This window comes from Humulus lupulus, chromosome 9, assembly GCF_963169125.1.
Source record: "Humulus lupulus chromosome 9, drHumLupu1.1, whole genome shotgun sequence".
Classification (NCBI taxonomy): Eukaryota; Viridiplantae; Streptophyta; class Magnoliopsida; order Rosales; family Cannabaceae; genus Humulus; species Humulus lupulus.
Window position 1 is genome coordinate 138,529,760 of NC_084801.1, and position 13,103 is coordinate 138,542,862.

The window sequence follows — 13,103 nt, forward strand, 5'->3', positions numbered from 1 at the left end:
GGAAGTTATGCAACATTTCTTGAACCTTCTCCAAGTATGCTGCCATCTTTGTTCCACGAGCCTAGTACTCTTCGAGAACTAGGTTCACCACAAGTTGGAAATCGCTAAAGATCTCGAGTCTTTCGGCCTTAAGCTCCAGTGCATCATGGATACCAATGATTAAGGCTTCGTATTCTGCTTCATTGTTAGAGGCACTAAACCCAAAGCAGAGGGCACTATGCACCCTATGCCCCTCAAAGGAAACCAAAATAAGTCCCGCCCCGGCGCCATTTTCTTTCGAAGACCCATCCATAAACAACTTCCAAGCTGGTCCGACCACTGGGGTGCTCTTAGTCCTCTCCTGATTCTCGGTGCACTCCGTAATGAAATCGGCAAGTACCTAACTTTTATTGCCGTCCTTGGATGATAGGTAATGTCAAACTGACTTAGCTCCACCGACCACTTCAAGAGCCATCCCGATGACTCAGGCTTCTGAAGGACTTGTCTGAGGGGATGGTTTGTGAGGACCTTAATTGGATGTTCCTGGAAGTAGGGTCTTAGCTTCTGAGAGGTAACCATTAAGAAAAAGGTTAACTTCTCCATCAGCGGGTACCTAGACTCTGCTCCGAGGAGTTTTTTGCTGACATAATAGATGGGGTGTTGAACACGACTTTCTTCCTTTACCAACACTGCACTGATGGCGTCTTCCGAAACAGCCATGTAGAGCAGGAGAGGTTCTCCATCTATTGGCTTGGATAGGATCGGAGGGTTTTCCATGTGCGCCTTGAGTTGTTGGAATGTCTGTTCACACTCTTCTGTCCATTCATACCTCTGACTTCCTCGAAGAACGTTGAAGAAAGGGATGCACTTGTCCGTTGCCTTGGAGAAAAAACGGCTCAAAGTTGTGATCCCCCCTGTCAGGCTTTGAATGTCTTTATGTTTTTGCAGAGATGGCATTTCGATTAGGGCCCTGATCTTCTCGGGGCTCGCCTCAATCCCCCGAGCACTGACGATGAAGCCTAGGAACTTACCGAAGGCAACCCCAAACGTACACTTTGGGGGGTTGAGCTTCATCCTGAACCGGCAAAGCACCGTGAAGACCTTAGTTAGGTCGCCCACATGTTCTGGGGCGGTTCTGGACTTGACCAACATATCGTCCACATACACCTCCATGCTCCGACCCAATTGGTTTTTGAACATCTTGTTAACTAGCCTCTAGTAGGTGGCGCTAGCATTTTTCAACCAGAAAGGCATCACAATGTAACAATAGACACCCTTGTTGGTTTGAAAGCTAGTGTGCTCCTGATCGGCGACGTGCATGGATATTTAGTTATATCTCAAGTATGCATCCATTAATGACAACAACTCGTGACCCGAGGTGGCATCGACCATCTGGTTTATCTTGGGGAGCGAAAAATAGTCCTTCAGACAAGCCTTGTCTAGGTCTGAGAAATTGATGCATGTTCTTCAAGTGCCATTCGGCTTTGTCACGAGGACAGGATTGGACAGCCATGTGGGGTATTAGGCTTCTCAGATAAACCCATTGGAGAGGAGCTTGTCCACTTCAACCTTGAGAGCCTCTTTCCGAGTTTGATCAAATGTCCATTGCTTCTACTGGATGGGAGCAAAGCTAGGATCGACATTCAAAGCAGGAAATATGATATTTTGATCAATACCAGTCATGTCGGAATGTGAACACATGAACACGTCTTGGTTTCCTCAAAGGAATCCCACCAATGCCTCTCGGACTTCCATTTTTAAGCTTCCCCCAACTTTTACTTTCCTGTCGGGGTGGAGGTATCAAGGACTACCTCTTCCACCTCCTCTATTGGTTCAATGGACCTTTCCTCTTAAACCTTTGGATCTAACTCGTTGGGCCTCAACTCCTGGACAACTTGTACCTCCGAGGCCTCGAACTCCTCGGGACCTTCCTCCCTTACAATCATCACTAGAGCCTTAAGGGAGACATTGTAACACTATTTTGCCTCTTTCTGGTCACCACGGACTATGACGATACCTGCATTCGTTGGGAACTTCATGCATAGATGACAGATGGAGGTAACGACCCCAAACACCACCAATGCAGGTCGACCAAAGATGGCGTTGTACACCAAGGAACAGTCCACCACCACCATGAAGGTGCAGTATTTGAAGGCTTGACGAGGTACCTCTCCAAGCGTCACAGGGAACTTCATTTGCCCCATCGGGATAAGAGCTTCTCCTAAGAATCCATAGAGTGTCGAGGCGAACAGGGACAAGTCTACCATGGTCAGCCATATCTTCTCAAAGGCTAACTTAAACAAGATGTTCACCGAACTCCCGTTGTCTACTAGAATCTGCGCCACCATTTTGTTGGAGATTTGGCTCTCGATCACCAGCGGGTCATGATGTGGGAAATGTACTCTCCGAGTATCATCTTCAGAGAATGCTATGACTTGGTCAGTCATTTGTGGCATTTGGGCAGGTAGCTGGGCCAAAGTCATCACCTCATCATCGTGATTCAAAGCCTGCACATCCCTGTTCTGCGAGCTTCGTGAATTCCTCCCCCCAAGTGAGGCCCTCCTGAGATGGTCCCTACCCGCCCATTTACTGGAGGAGGTCCTTGGGCCATTGGATGTTGGGGGCCTACCGGAGCTATTGCTGGGACCTGTGGTATAACAGGTGGTACCGCTGCTCTTGCCACGAGAGGCTATGCTGGACGCGCTCCACCCTTAGCGTATTGGTGGAGATGTCCCAGCTTAATGAGATTCTCAATCTCATCCTTGAGTTGACGACACTCATTGGTGTGGTGCCCTATGATGTTGTGGAAACGAAAAAATTTGCTAGGGTCCCACCTATCCCTATCTCTTCAGATGGGTTGTGGCTTCCTATAATGAATGTGTTGTGTCATGGCCACAAATATGTTCTCTTGGGAGTCTACCAAGTCAGTGTACTCGAAATACTGCGAGACGTACTTCTCGCCTGATGTGACTCCCTGCTTGGGTTGTGTGGTTTCGCTTCCTTTGGGTTTGTGACCCTTACCCTTCCCTCCGTGCCTAGTGCCATTGGGAGCTATACTGGATTGAACAGGCTAGGAGGGAGCAACAACTCCAGCACTGAATGCAGACTAAAAAGCGTATATCTAATGGGTGCTTCCCTGAACCATGCTGGAGCCATACCAAATCCAAGAGCATATACATAACGCTATAACCGAAAGGTGGAGCGCTCTGGCTGGGTTGGAAGCCCCCCGAGCTCTGTTGGATGGGAACATAGGGGGAATATTGGATCCCCGAGGCCATGGGACCAGGTGCGGCCAATGTAGGGAAGAGGGCTGATGGCTGTCGTATACCACAAAAAAATTTAACAATGATTTTTCTTTCAATACTTCCAATTATTTTAGTATAATAGCAAGCACAGGTCGAACCCACGAGGACTATCGTTCACTTTATTATTCAATAATTAACACTAAAACTTAAAAGGGGGATTTTGATTTTTAACTCAAAATTAAATAACATAAACTAGAAAGCAAATAAAGATTGATATTACAATATTAAGAAACAGTTAAAGGTTAATCTCCTCCCTCAACAATCATTCCTAATCACTAATAATAAATATTATTCCAATTTCTAAATTAAACTATTAACCCCGTAGATAACGCTAAAGCAGTCAATTATCTCAGTCTCCCTATTATAAGTAATCAAGGCGAAGCGCTCAATAATTAATTCTTTTAACTAAGCAATAAATCTATGAAGTATAAAATCTATTTAACTTAGATAAAGTATTAAGTCCTATGGAAAGAAGTTAATCTAGGCAATAAATTAATGAAGCATATAATTCATTTAACCTAGGTTCTATTTTTCATCACAATCAACAATTCTTTTGACATCACTATCAATTGCAATTTATCACATACACTTAGAATCCTAAACTATTAGGTGAGTAGTAATTCTAAGATGACAATTGAATAATGTAAAACCTGAATTAGTTGGCCACCTAACAAGAAATAACAAAATTCATAGCATTCAATTGGAAAAATAGAAACAATTTAATATTGAGAGAAATTAAAGAATAATACTCATTATCAATAATGAAGAATTTATGTCTTGGGTTTTGAATTAACCCTTAACCTAAAAAGAACCTACTCCATAATAGTAATCATAATCACAAACATAATTAAAATTAAAATTAAAGAGATTAAGGGAAGAAAAGAAATTAGATTGATGAACAATAGTGTTGTAGTCTTCTCTCCAGCCCTTTCTGAGTCTTTTTCTCTCCTAAACTGTAATAAAATAACCTCCTCTAAAATTAACCCTAATAATCTTTTATAGTCTCAAATAAATTCTAATTAAAAAGTAATTAAAAATATGAAAACGACGTCGCAGGCCGCGCCCTGGAAAATTTGCGTCGTGGCCTAAAACAAAATATGTGCATAAATTGGTCACATAGGCAACGCCCTCAAAAAACTGAGCAGCGGCCTGACTCACTAGGCAACGGCCTGAAAAAACTGAGCAGCGGCCTGTCTGGAACAAAAAAAATTGAAACATCAATTCCAATTAAAGTGTCGCGGCCTGAATTTTATGAGTCGTGACCTTTCTTCAATTTCTTCAATGCTTGACCTCAGATAGCTTGTACGTTGCCGCCACTTCAACATTTCAATCCTGAAAGCCTGGAATACTCGTAAAACTTCATTTTAACTACACTTGCCATCAAAATGTCAAATTTATCATCATAAAATGCAATGTAGAAAATATGTTGTGGAGTCACAAAACTAAGTTAAAACTACTAAAAATGTTATCATAACACCATCTAAGCATGGAAAAACTTATCAAATATTAATATAAAAATGACCTTATCAAATTCCCCCACACTTGAATATTGCTAGTCCCTTAGCAAAACACTAAAATAACAAAACTAAAAATGAAAATAAAACAAATTAATCTAGACTCTCTAAACAAATGTCTTGTCAAAAGTTTGAATGTCTCTGAGAATCACACTAATAAGTAATGCCAAAACAAATCAGATTTTCATACTCTTTAGAATTTCAACTCATATGTAATTCACCATTTGATTTTCAAAAATAACTTACTAAGCACTTAATCACAACACCAACTCAAATGCATCAAATTTAATCCATACTTGCCAAATCATTTTCTTTTAAATTAGTCCCTATATACCAAAATGTTTTTCAATACAAAGCATCCACTCGATAGACATTAACCAATCATTCTCCACTAATATAAACACACAATGATCAAAAATCAAAGGTCTTTATACGCTTGTAATGTAAGGCTAAGGTTAAGGGTAGTTGAGAAAGATACATTTAAGCTCAAATCACACCATAGCATACATCAATTTCATTCTTTGAACTTGCCTCAAATTTTCCCATACAATTCAAGAAATACCTATTTTTTTCTTACTCTTCTTTCCATAATGATCTCACTATTTCCCCCACACTTATACTTTTGCGAAATTTGCATATAAGAATTTTTTTTTCATTGCAAATCATTTTTTTTCATTTTTTTTTCATAATATTCCAAGGAGAGAAATAGAGATCATACACAAATTACAACCAAACAAATAACCCATAAGTATTTCCTTTTTTTTAACAAACCATCCCACAATATCAAAAATCATATATATAACCATGGTGCAATGGGTTACAAAAAAGAAATATTTTTTTAATGAGTTATAGGGTCAAAAATTTCGGTTCATAGAAAAAAGTAGCAGTCATCATGGCTCAAACATGGGAAACTAGGGATTATCATATAATAGGTTGGCTTGAACGGCTCAAAAAATCCAAAAAATTGCCTTAATCATCTTCCTAATCATGTGTACTTATGATTTCGGCTCAAACAATTGATCAATGATTTCTAGAGTGGTTGGGACTTCAAATATATATATTTTTTCAACAAGCATAAATCTTTTCCAATACATTTAAGTGGTGAATTCAATCGTGCATAGAGTGAAAAACAACATAAATCAAAATAGCAATTCACATAGGAGTCAAGCACACAAATCATACAAAATTTCGCATTATCTAACATCACTTTAGGCACAATTCAAAGTTTCATCATCGACTAATGCTTTCAACAAGACTAACACAAGAAAACACAAAAAAAAAAAAAAAAACAGAAAAAATACAAAAAAATAATACCAACAGCAGACAAAATGAAATTGTTCCCTTCCCCCACACTTAAACAATACATTGTCCTCAATGAAAATAAAACGAAAGATAAGGAAAAGAAAACTCCCTCAAGTACGCTTTGTTTAACGTCGTTAGCTCGACTGAGTGATGTGGTCATGATTGTTATGGTGGGTCATTTAACAGAACCTTCTTCCTCTTGTACTTATCAATAGAATTAAACTTATCAAACTGTATAACTTCACCATCAAATTCTATTGTAAGTACCCATGCTTTGACATCCATCTTTGTACTTGTAATCAATAGGAATGGTCTACCAAATTGAACCTGCACCAAAACATCTTCAACTACCCTTAGGGGATACTGTGAATGCCAAAAATTGACCAAAGACATAGTCAATTCTCAAGAGAAAAAGTGAGGGTTACCCTCATTAGCCTCGGGAAAACCAAGCAACCCGAAGTCTTGCCCCACACGAGACCCATGTCTCATGGGAGGCCTTAGCAAAGGTTCCCAAAAAGACCCAAGTGCCTCGCTATGCGAGGCTGCCCACCATGCGCGCGCGTCTGCCAAGGACACAAGTGCCTCGCTACGCGAGGCTGCCCACCATCCGCGCGCGTCTGCCAAGGACCTAAGTGCCTCGCTATGCGAGGCTTCCCATCGTGTGCGCGCGCCTGCCGAGACCCCTAGGGCCTCGCTATGCGAGGCTGACCATCGTGTGCGCGCACCTGTCGAGACTCCTGGGGCCTCGCTATGCGAGGTTGCCCACCGTGCACATGCAGCCGTCCCATGCCATCAGCCGCCTAGGCTCCGGGGGTCTCGCCTTGTGAGACCCATCCCCGAGCCTCGTGAGTGCCCAATACATGCATGGGTACTTGCCTAGGGACCGAGGGTCTCACCTTGGGAGACCCATCCCCTAGCCTCGTACATGCCTATTTCAAGGTCTCATACATGGAAATAGGGTCAGGATGAAAGAAGTATGGTTCGACACTTACTAAAATATGAAGAAACCTAGAGAAGGTATTTAAGTAAGCGGGACCACTAGACATGAGATGAATGTACATGCACGGGATGTACAACCCTGAAAAGGGCAAAGGCATGACTCTGACATCTGTGTCCTACAAGTAGTGGAGGTACGGATTTGTACAGAGAGTGGAAGCACTACATGCATACCTCTGACTATGTACCAGGTCGACACCATAACCTTCTGCTCCACCACAACCTGTGCCACTACCCTGACAATGTACCTATGCACAATCTTGTCCCCTGGGACCACAATGTATGAGGAGCCATTAGAGCTCCAGTATAAATAGATCATCATCCCTCTAGAAAAGGGGTTGGAAAACTGATTGTATTCTAAGGCTTTTGAATAAGATACAATTTTGACTCCATGGCAGTTTTACATATTTACTCTCTCAAGTTTTCTCCATCTTCTTCTGAGATACCTTTGGCAATATAGTCTTAGTTTTCTAACCTTATATCGTTGACGAGATTTCACCGTCAACAGATACGCATTAGTGCAATTAGCCAATCGAATAATAACACTAGTTTCTTTTAATAACCCTAGATTTAAAGAAGCAAAAATAGAATAAGACATAACATCAATAGGTTCTCCTAAATCTATCATACAATGATCAAACCTGCTTTTACTGATAGTGTATGTATTTATAAACATCCCAAGGTCTTGACACTTGGGTAGCAACTTCCTTTGGAGAATAACAGAAACATTCTCCCCTACACTTATCTTTTTATCACCTTTCAACTTCCTTTTATTTGTGGACAACTCTTTAGGAAGCTTAGCATATGGTGGTACTTGCTTAATGGTTGTATGGAGAAAAATATTGACTTTAAGGATCACCTTATTTTCCGGAAAAGGAGGAATAGGAACATAGAATCTGAAAGTTGGTTTGTGTAACATGTTCTGTGATGATGGACCAACTGGCGTGAAATTTTCGATCTCCGGTGGAGAAGATGCTTCTAGGGTTGAATTGTTGACTTCTTGAGTTAGAATTGGATCAAATGTTATCTCTGGATGAGGTGGCATGTCAAGTTGTGGACCACTTTGAAGAGTTAGGGTACCATAATTCTCTATTGGACTACGCTCTAATTTTGTGGGTAATTCTCCAATACTCTCAACCTCAAGATTATTCAATGATGTAACAATTTGTCCCATAGTACTCTCCAAATTCTTGAGGGACACTTCTGTACTCTGAAGAATAACTTGGGTCTGCATAATTGAAGCCAGCAATGTTTTTAGCATATCTGAAATTGATGGCTTCTGATCTTGTGACATTCTTGTAGGAGGTTGTTGAGGAAAAGGCACATAAGCCTCCTCCGACATCTGTTGAAGTTGGAGAGTGCTGGCATTCAATGCATTGATGAGATATCCAATTGATGGATCTGAATATTGTGGAGTGAACTCATTATATTCTGATTGAGAGTAGTAATTTGGCTCAACATATTGATTTCCACCATAGAAAGTATGAGAATACTCCTCCCATTGTGAATTGTAATTGCTAGAATAGGAGTCATATCTATTCATTTGAGGATCATAACAGTGTTGATAGTACATTTCCATGTCTCAAACCAAGTTCAATGCAAGCCCTAAAAACATCAACCACAACTAATAGACCAAGTTAGTTAAAAGAGAAAAAAAATGAATAACAAATTAAATAAAATAGTCCCCGGCAACGGCGCCGAAAATTTGATGGCTGTCGTATACCACAACAAATTTAACAATGATTTTTCTTTTAATACTTCCAATTATTTTAGTATAATAGCAAGCACAGGTCGAACCCACGAGGACTATCGTTCACTTTATTATTCAATAATTAACACTAAAACTTAAAAGGGGGATTTTGATTTTTAACTCAAAATTAAATAACATAAACTAGAAAGCAAATAAAGATTGATATTACGATATTAAGAAATAGTTAAATGTTAATCTCCACCCTCAACAATCATTCCTAATCACTAATAATAAATATTATTCCAATTTCTAAATTAAACTACTAACCCCATAGATAACGTTGAAGCAGACAATTATCCCAGTCTCCCTATTATAAGTAATCAAGGCGAAGCGCTCAATAATTAACTATTTTAACTAAGCAATAAATCTATGAAGCATACAATCTATTTAACTTAGATAAAGCATTAAGTCCTATGGAAACAAGTTAATCTAGGCAATAAATTAATGAAGCATATAATTCATTTAACCTAGGTTCTATTTTTCATCACAATCAACAATTCTTTTGACATCACTATCAATTGCAATTTATCACATACACTTAGAATCCTAAACTATTAGGTGAGTAGTAATTCTAAGATGACAATTGAATAATGTAAAACCTGAATTAGTTGGCCACCTAACAAGAAATCACAAAATTCATAGCATTCAATTGGAAAAATAGAAACAATTTAATATTGAGAGAAATTAAAGAATAATACTCATTATCAATAATGAAGAATTCATGTCTTGGGTTTTGAATTAACCCTTAACCTAAAAAGAACCTACTCCATAATAGTAATCATAATCACAAACATAATTATAATTATAATTAAAGAGATTAAGGGAAGAAAAGAAATTAGATTGATGAGCAATAGTGTTGTAGTCTTCTCTCCAGCCCTTTCTGAGTCTTTTTCTCTCCTAAACCGTAATAAAAAAACCTCCTCTAAAATTAACCCTAATAATCTTTTATAGTCTCAATTAAATTCTAATTAAAAAGTAATTACAAATCTGAAAACGACGTCGCAGGCCACGCCCTGGAAAATTTGCACCATGGCCTAAAACAAAATATGTGCAGAAATTGGTCACACAGGCAGTAGCCTGAAAAAACTGAGCAGCGGCCTGAAAAATTGAGTAGCAGTCTGTCTGGAACAGAAAAAACAGAAACGTCAATTCCAATTAAAGTGCCACGACTTATCTTCAATTTCTTCAATGCTTGACCTCAGATAGCTTGTACGTTGCCGCCACTTCAACATTTCAATCCCGAAAGCCTGGAATACTCCTAAAACTTCATTTTAACTACACTTGCCATCAAAATGTCAGATTTATCATCAGAAAATGCAATGTAGAAAATATGTTGTAGAGTCACAAAACTAAGTTAAAACTACTAAAAATTCTATCATAACACCATCTAAGCATGGAAAAACTTATCAAATATTAATATAAAAATGACCTTATCAAGGGCGGATGCCCGAATGCCCCGATCTGGGCATCCTCCCAGCTGATGTATTCTTCTGCTTGATGAATGAAGTCATCGAGACGCCGGCATCCCCTTCATTGGAGATCATCCCAAAGCAGGGACCCTGCACGGATGCCAGCTTGTAATGCCATCAACTTTTGGCCATCATTGACCCTTTTGGTTCTCGTCGCTTCCTCCTTGAAGCGCTTGATGTAGGCCTTGAGGGTCTCGAAGGGCCCTTGCTTTATGTTGGCAAAGGTGTTGACCTCATAGCTTACCTTCCAAACTCCTATGAACTGTCTTCGGAAAGCAGATGATAACTGGTTCCATGATTGAATGGACCCTGGTCGGAGCTTTTTAAACCATTCATCTACTGGCCCGTCAGGGTGAGCGGGACCACATGATACTTAGCGTCGTCGGAGACACGATGCACCGACATTAACCTGTTGAACTTAGACAGGTGGTCCATGGGATCCAAACCACCATCATAGGGCGGTATGGATGACATTTTGAAGCCTAGTGGTAGCGGTGCCTTAACAAGGTGAGGGGCACATGACTCCACCTCTTCATCCTCTGAGTCAGACTCATGGCCTTGCCGCCTGGCCATCCTAAGCATTATCCGCTTCAAACTTTCTAACTCCACACGGAGCGGGTCGCGATCCTATTTGACGCTCTAAGTCGGGTTATCTCTTCTCCGAGCGTTGAGATTATCTTGGAGATCTGACGGGCCTCTCCCAACAGGCTCGCGCCTTCCTGCCTTATTGCATCTCCGTTCATTGAGGTTGTCTCCCAGGTCAGCCTGTCCTCAAAATGCATTTTTATCCTCTGGACGAGCCACTTCGGTCTCTCCATTGGACTCGACGTTTTCGTGTATCAAGATGCTGATGCCACGTTCTCGACTTTGTGGGGCATTCCTTGGGCGGGTCCCTAGACTGTTATTCCTACAAAGCTGTTTAGGTCCTGAGGGGACACCAGCTCCAGGCCTCGCGTGGTCCATATGGGCGTGTCAGGACGGAATGCCCTGAGATCCACGAGCGTTGACTGTCTGGCGATGCCCTCGGGCCCCTGGGTCGTTGCCTTTGCTAGCCTGCTGAGGAACCTGGTGACCTTTGGGTTCTTAACGAGCCCTCTTCTGCTTTGGAGCAAGGTTATCGTCAGCCTTTCCCTTACCACGGTCCTACGGTGGCATCGGGGTTCCAACTCCTCCTGGGTGCCTGGTGGGCACCCCAGCTAGTGAATCTCATGCCTCCGCAGCCGGGGACTCAGGAGGCACTCCAGCTGCATTGACAGGTGGCACTCCAACGGGGTGCGCATGTGGCATGCCAGTTGGATGCCTAACCAGTATGTTTCCATTGGGGTCCACTCACAACTCTTGGGCTGCAAGAGTGGCCTTCATGGCAAGTACCATCTCCTGAAGGGCGGCGATGTTACCCTTTTGAGCATCGATCTTTTGTTGCTGGGTGGCCACCTACTCACGGAGCACCACCACCTTCGGTGTCTCTTCTGCGTCCATGGGCTGAGGATACTCTTCCTCATAATACCCTTGGTCGACACCATTATCTTCACTGTCATACTCGGCGTATTCGTCGTAGTCTTCCATCGTCTCAGGCACGTCCGGAGGTGTTTGCTGACTGGGTTCTCCTTCTTCAACTCTAGTAGGAGGGAGCATGTCATCTGTAACATTTCTTCGTGTAGTTACCATGGTTGTGAGTGTTTCAAATGCTTTCTTCAACCTCTCAATGAAAGCACCAAAATGTTGACTGCCTTTTTCGCAGTCAACCCTAAGAAGATAGATGAAAGAACTAAGCGAATAGAACGCAATGATTTTTACATGGTTCAGGTTATAAAAGAACCCTAGTCCACGAATCTCTGGTATTAAAAGGTTGGAAAACTTGTGAGGGCAAGCTTCAATGGAGTATTCTCAGGCAGTGTTTAGATTGCTCTGAGTACAAGGTCTTTTTCTCTCTAAAAAATCAAACCCTTTACAATGAGACTCCCAACTCTATTTATAGAGGCCGGGGTAATTAATGCTAATCATCATAAATTAATACACATTCTTCCCATTATTGGGGGATTAATACATTTTTAATGCATTGGGCTGCATTGAATAGAGACCATGACCCAAGTGAGATTTGCGCTCGCTCCAGAAAGGTACCTACTTTATGGGGAACATGCCCCTGGTACTATCAGGGCATGCTGTAAGTACCTCCATATCAGACGGCGTAGTGGGAGTGTGAATTGTCGAGTCGTACACTCAACAACACTGTTGACGGATCGCCCACAAAAGTTGTCAGATGATCCTCTGGCTCTGCAAACCCGCATTTGCTCACACGTTGCACCCTATCTTAGGTCTGAGAACGAGAACCTCGGACCTGGGAGATGACTGGAGGACAAGAGCCTTCGCCTTAATTGCCCGAGCTGGAGAACCTCCAGCTCCGAGGACGAACCTCGGGAAGTAACCTATTAAGGCACCCACGACCCACTGTCAAAGGCAAAGTCTCACCTAGGAGGACCCTTCTTGGGCAGTAACATGCCTCGACGATGTCTATGAACGTCCGAGCCAGTCATTGGGGATTGCCACGTGTCGGAAGTGAAAATACGGACAACAACTCTCGTATTAATTATAATATTTGAATTCATATTGTTATTATAATAATATTTTATAACATTTAAATTTATATTAATATAATCAATTATTAAATATCTCGTCTTGTATTATATATTATTATAATAATGATATTTATATCATTTAAATTCTAAATTTGAATTTGACTTTATATCAATATAATTAATAAATATATATTTTTAATTAGTTTTAAAGA

At 41.1% G+C, this 13,103-nt stretch overlaps 1 protein-coding gene across 1 annotated transcript; it reads right to left on the bottom strand.

The window, feature by feature from the left end:
- Positions 1-6,265: 6,265 nt before the first annotated feature.
- On the bottom strand, positions 6,266-8,675 carry LOC133800093 (uncharacterized). Its single transcript, XM_062238066.1, has 3 exons — positions 7,727-8,675; positions 7,596-7,660; positions 6,266-6,427 (listed from the first exon to the last, which is right to left on the bottom strand). The coding sequence occupies exons 1-3, from the start codon at positions 8,673-8,675 to the stop codon at positions 6,266-6,268; spliced, it is 1,176 nt and encodes a 391-aa protein (XP_062094050.1).
- Positions 8,676-13,103: the final 4,428 nt, after the last annotated feature.

Bases quoted from the DNA above. Each gene is read 5' to 3' on its own strand.
- LOC133800093 (XM_062238066.1), bottom strand. From the start codon at position 8,675: ATGGAAATGTACTATCAACACTGTTATGATCCTCAAATGAATAGATAT. The intron at 7,661-7,726 runs GTATGATAGATT...CTTTAAATCTAG, and splicing joins TAAAAGCAGGTTTGATCATT to GGTTATTAAAAGAAACTAGT. The intron at 6,428-7,595 runs GTGAAATCTCGT...GTTTTGGTGCAG, and splicing joins CTAATGCGTATCTGTTGACG to GTTCAATTTGGTAGACCATT.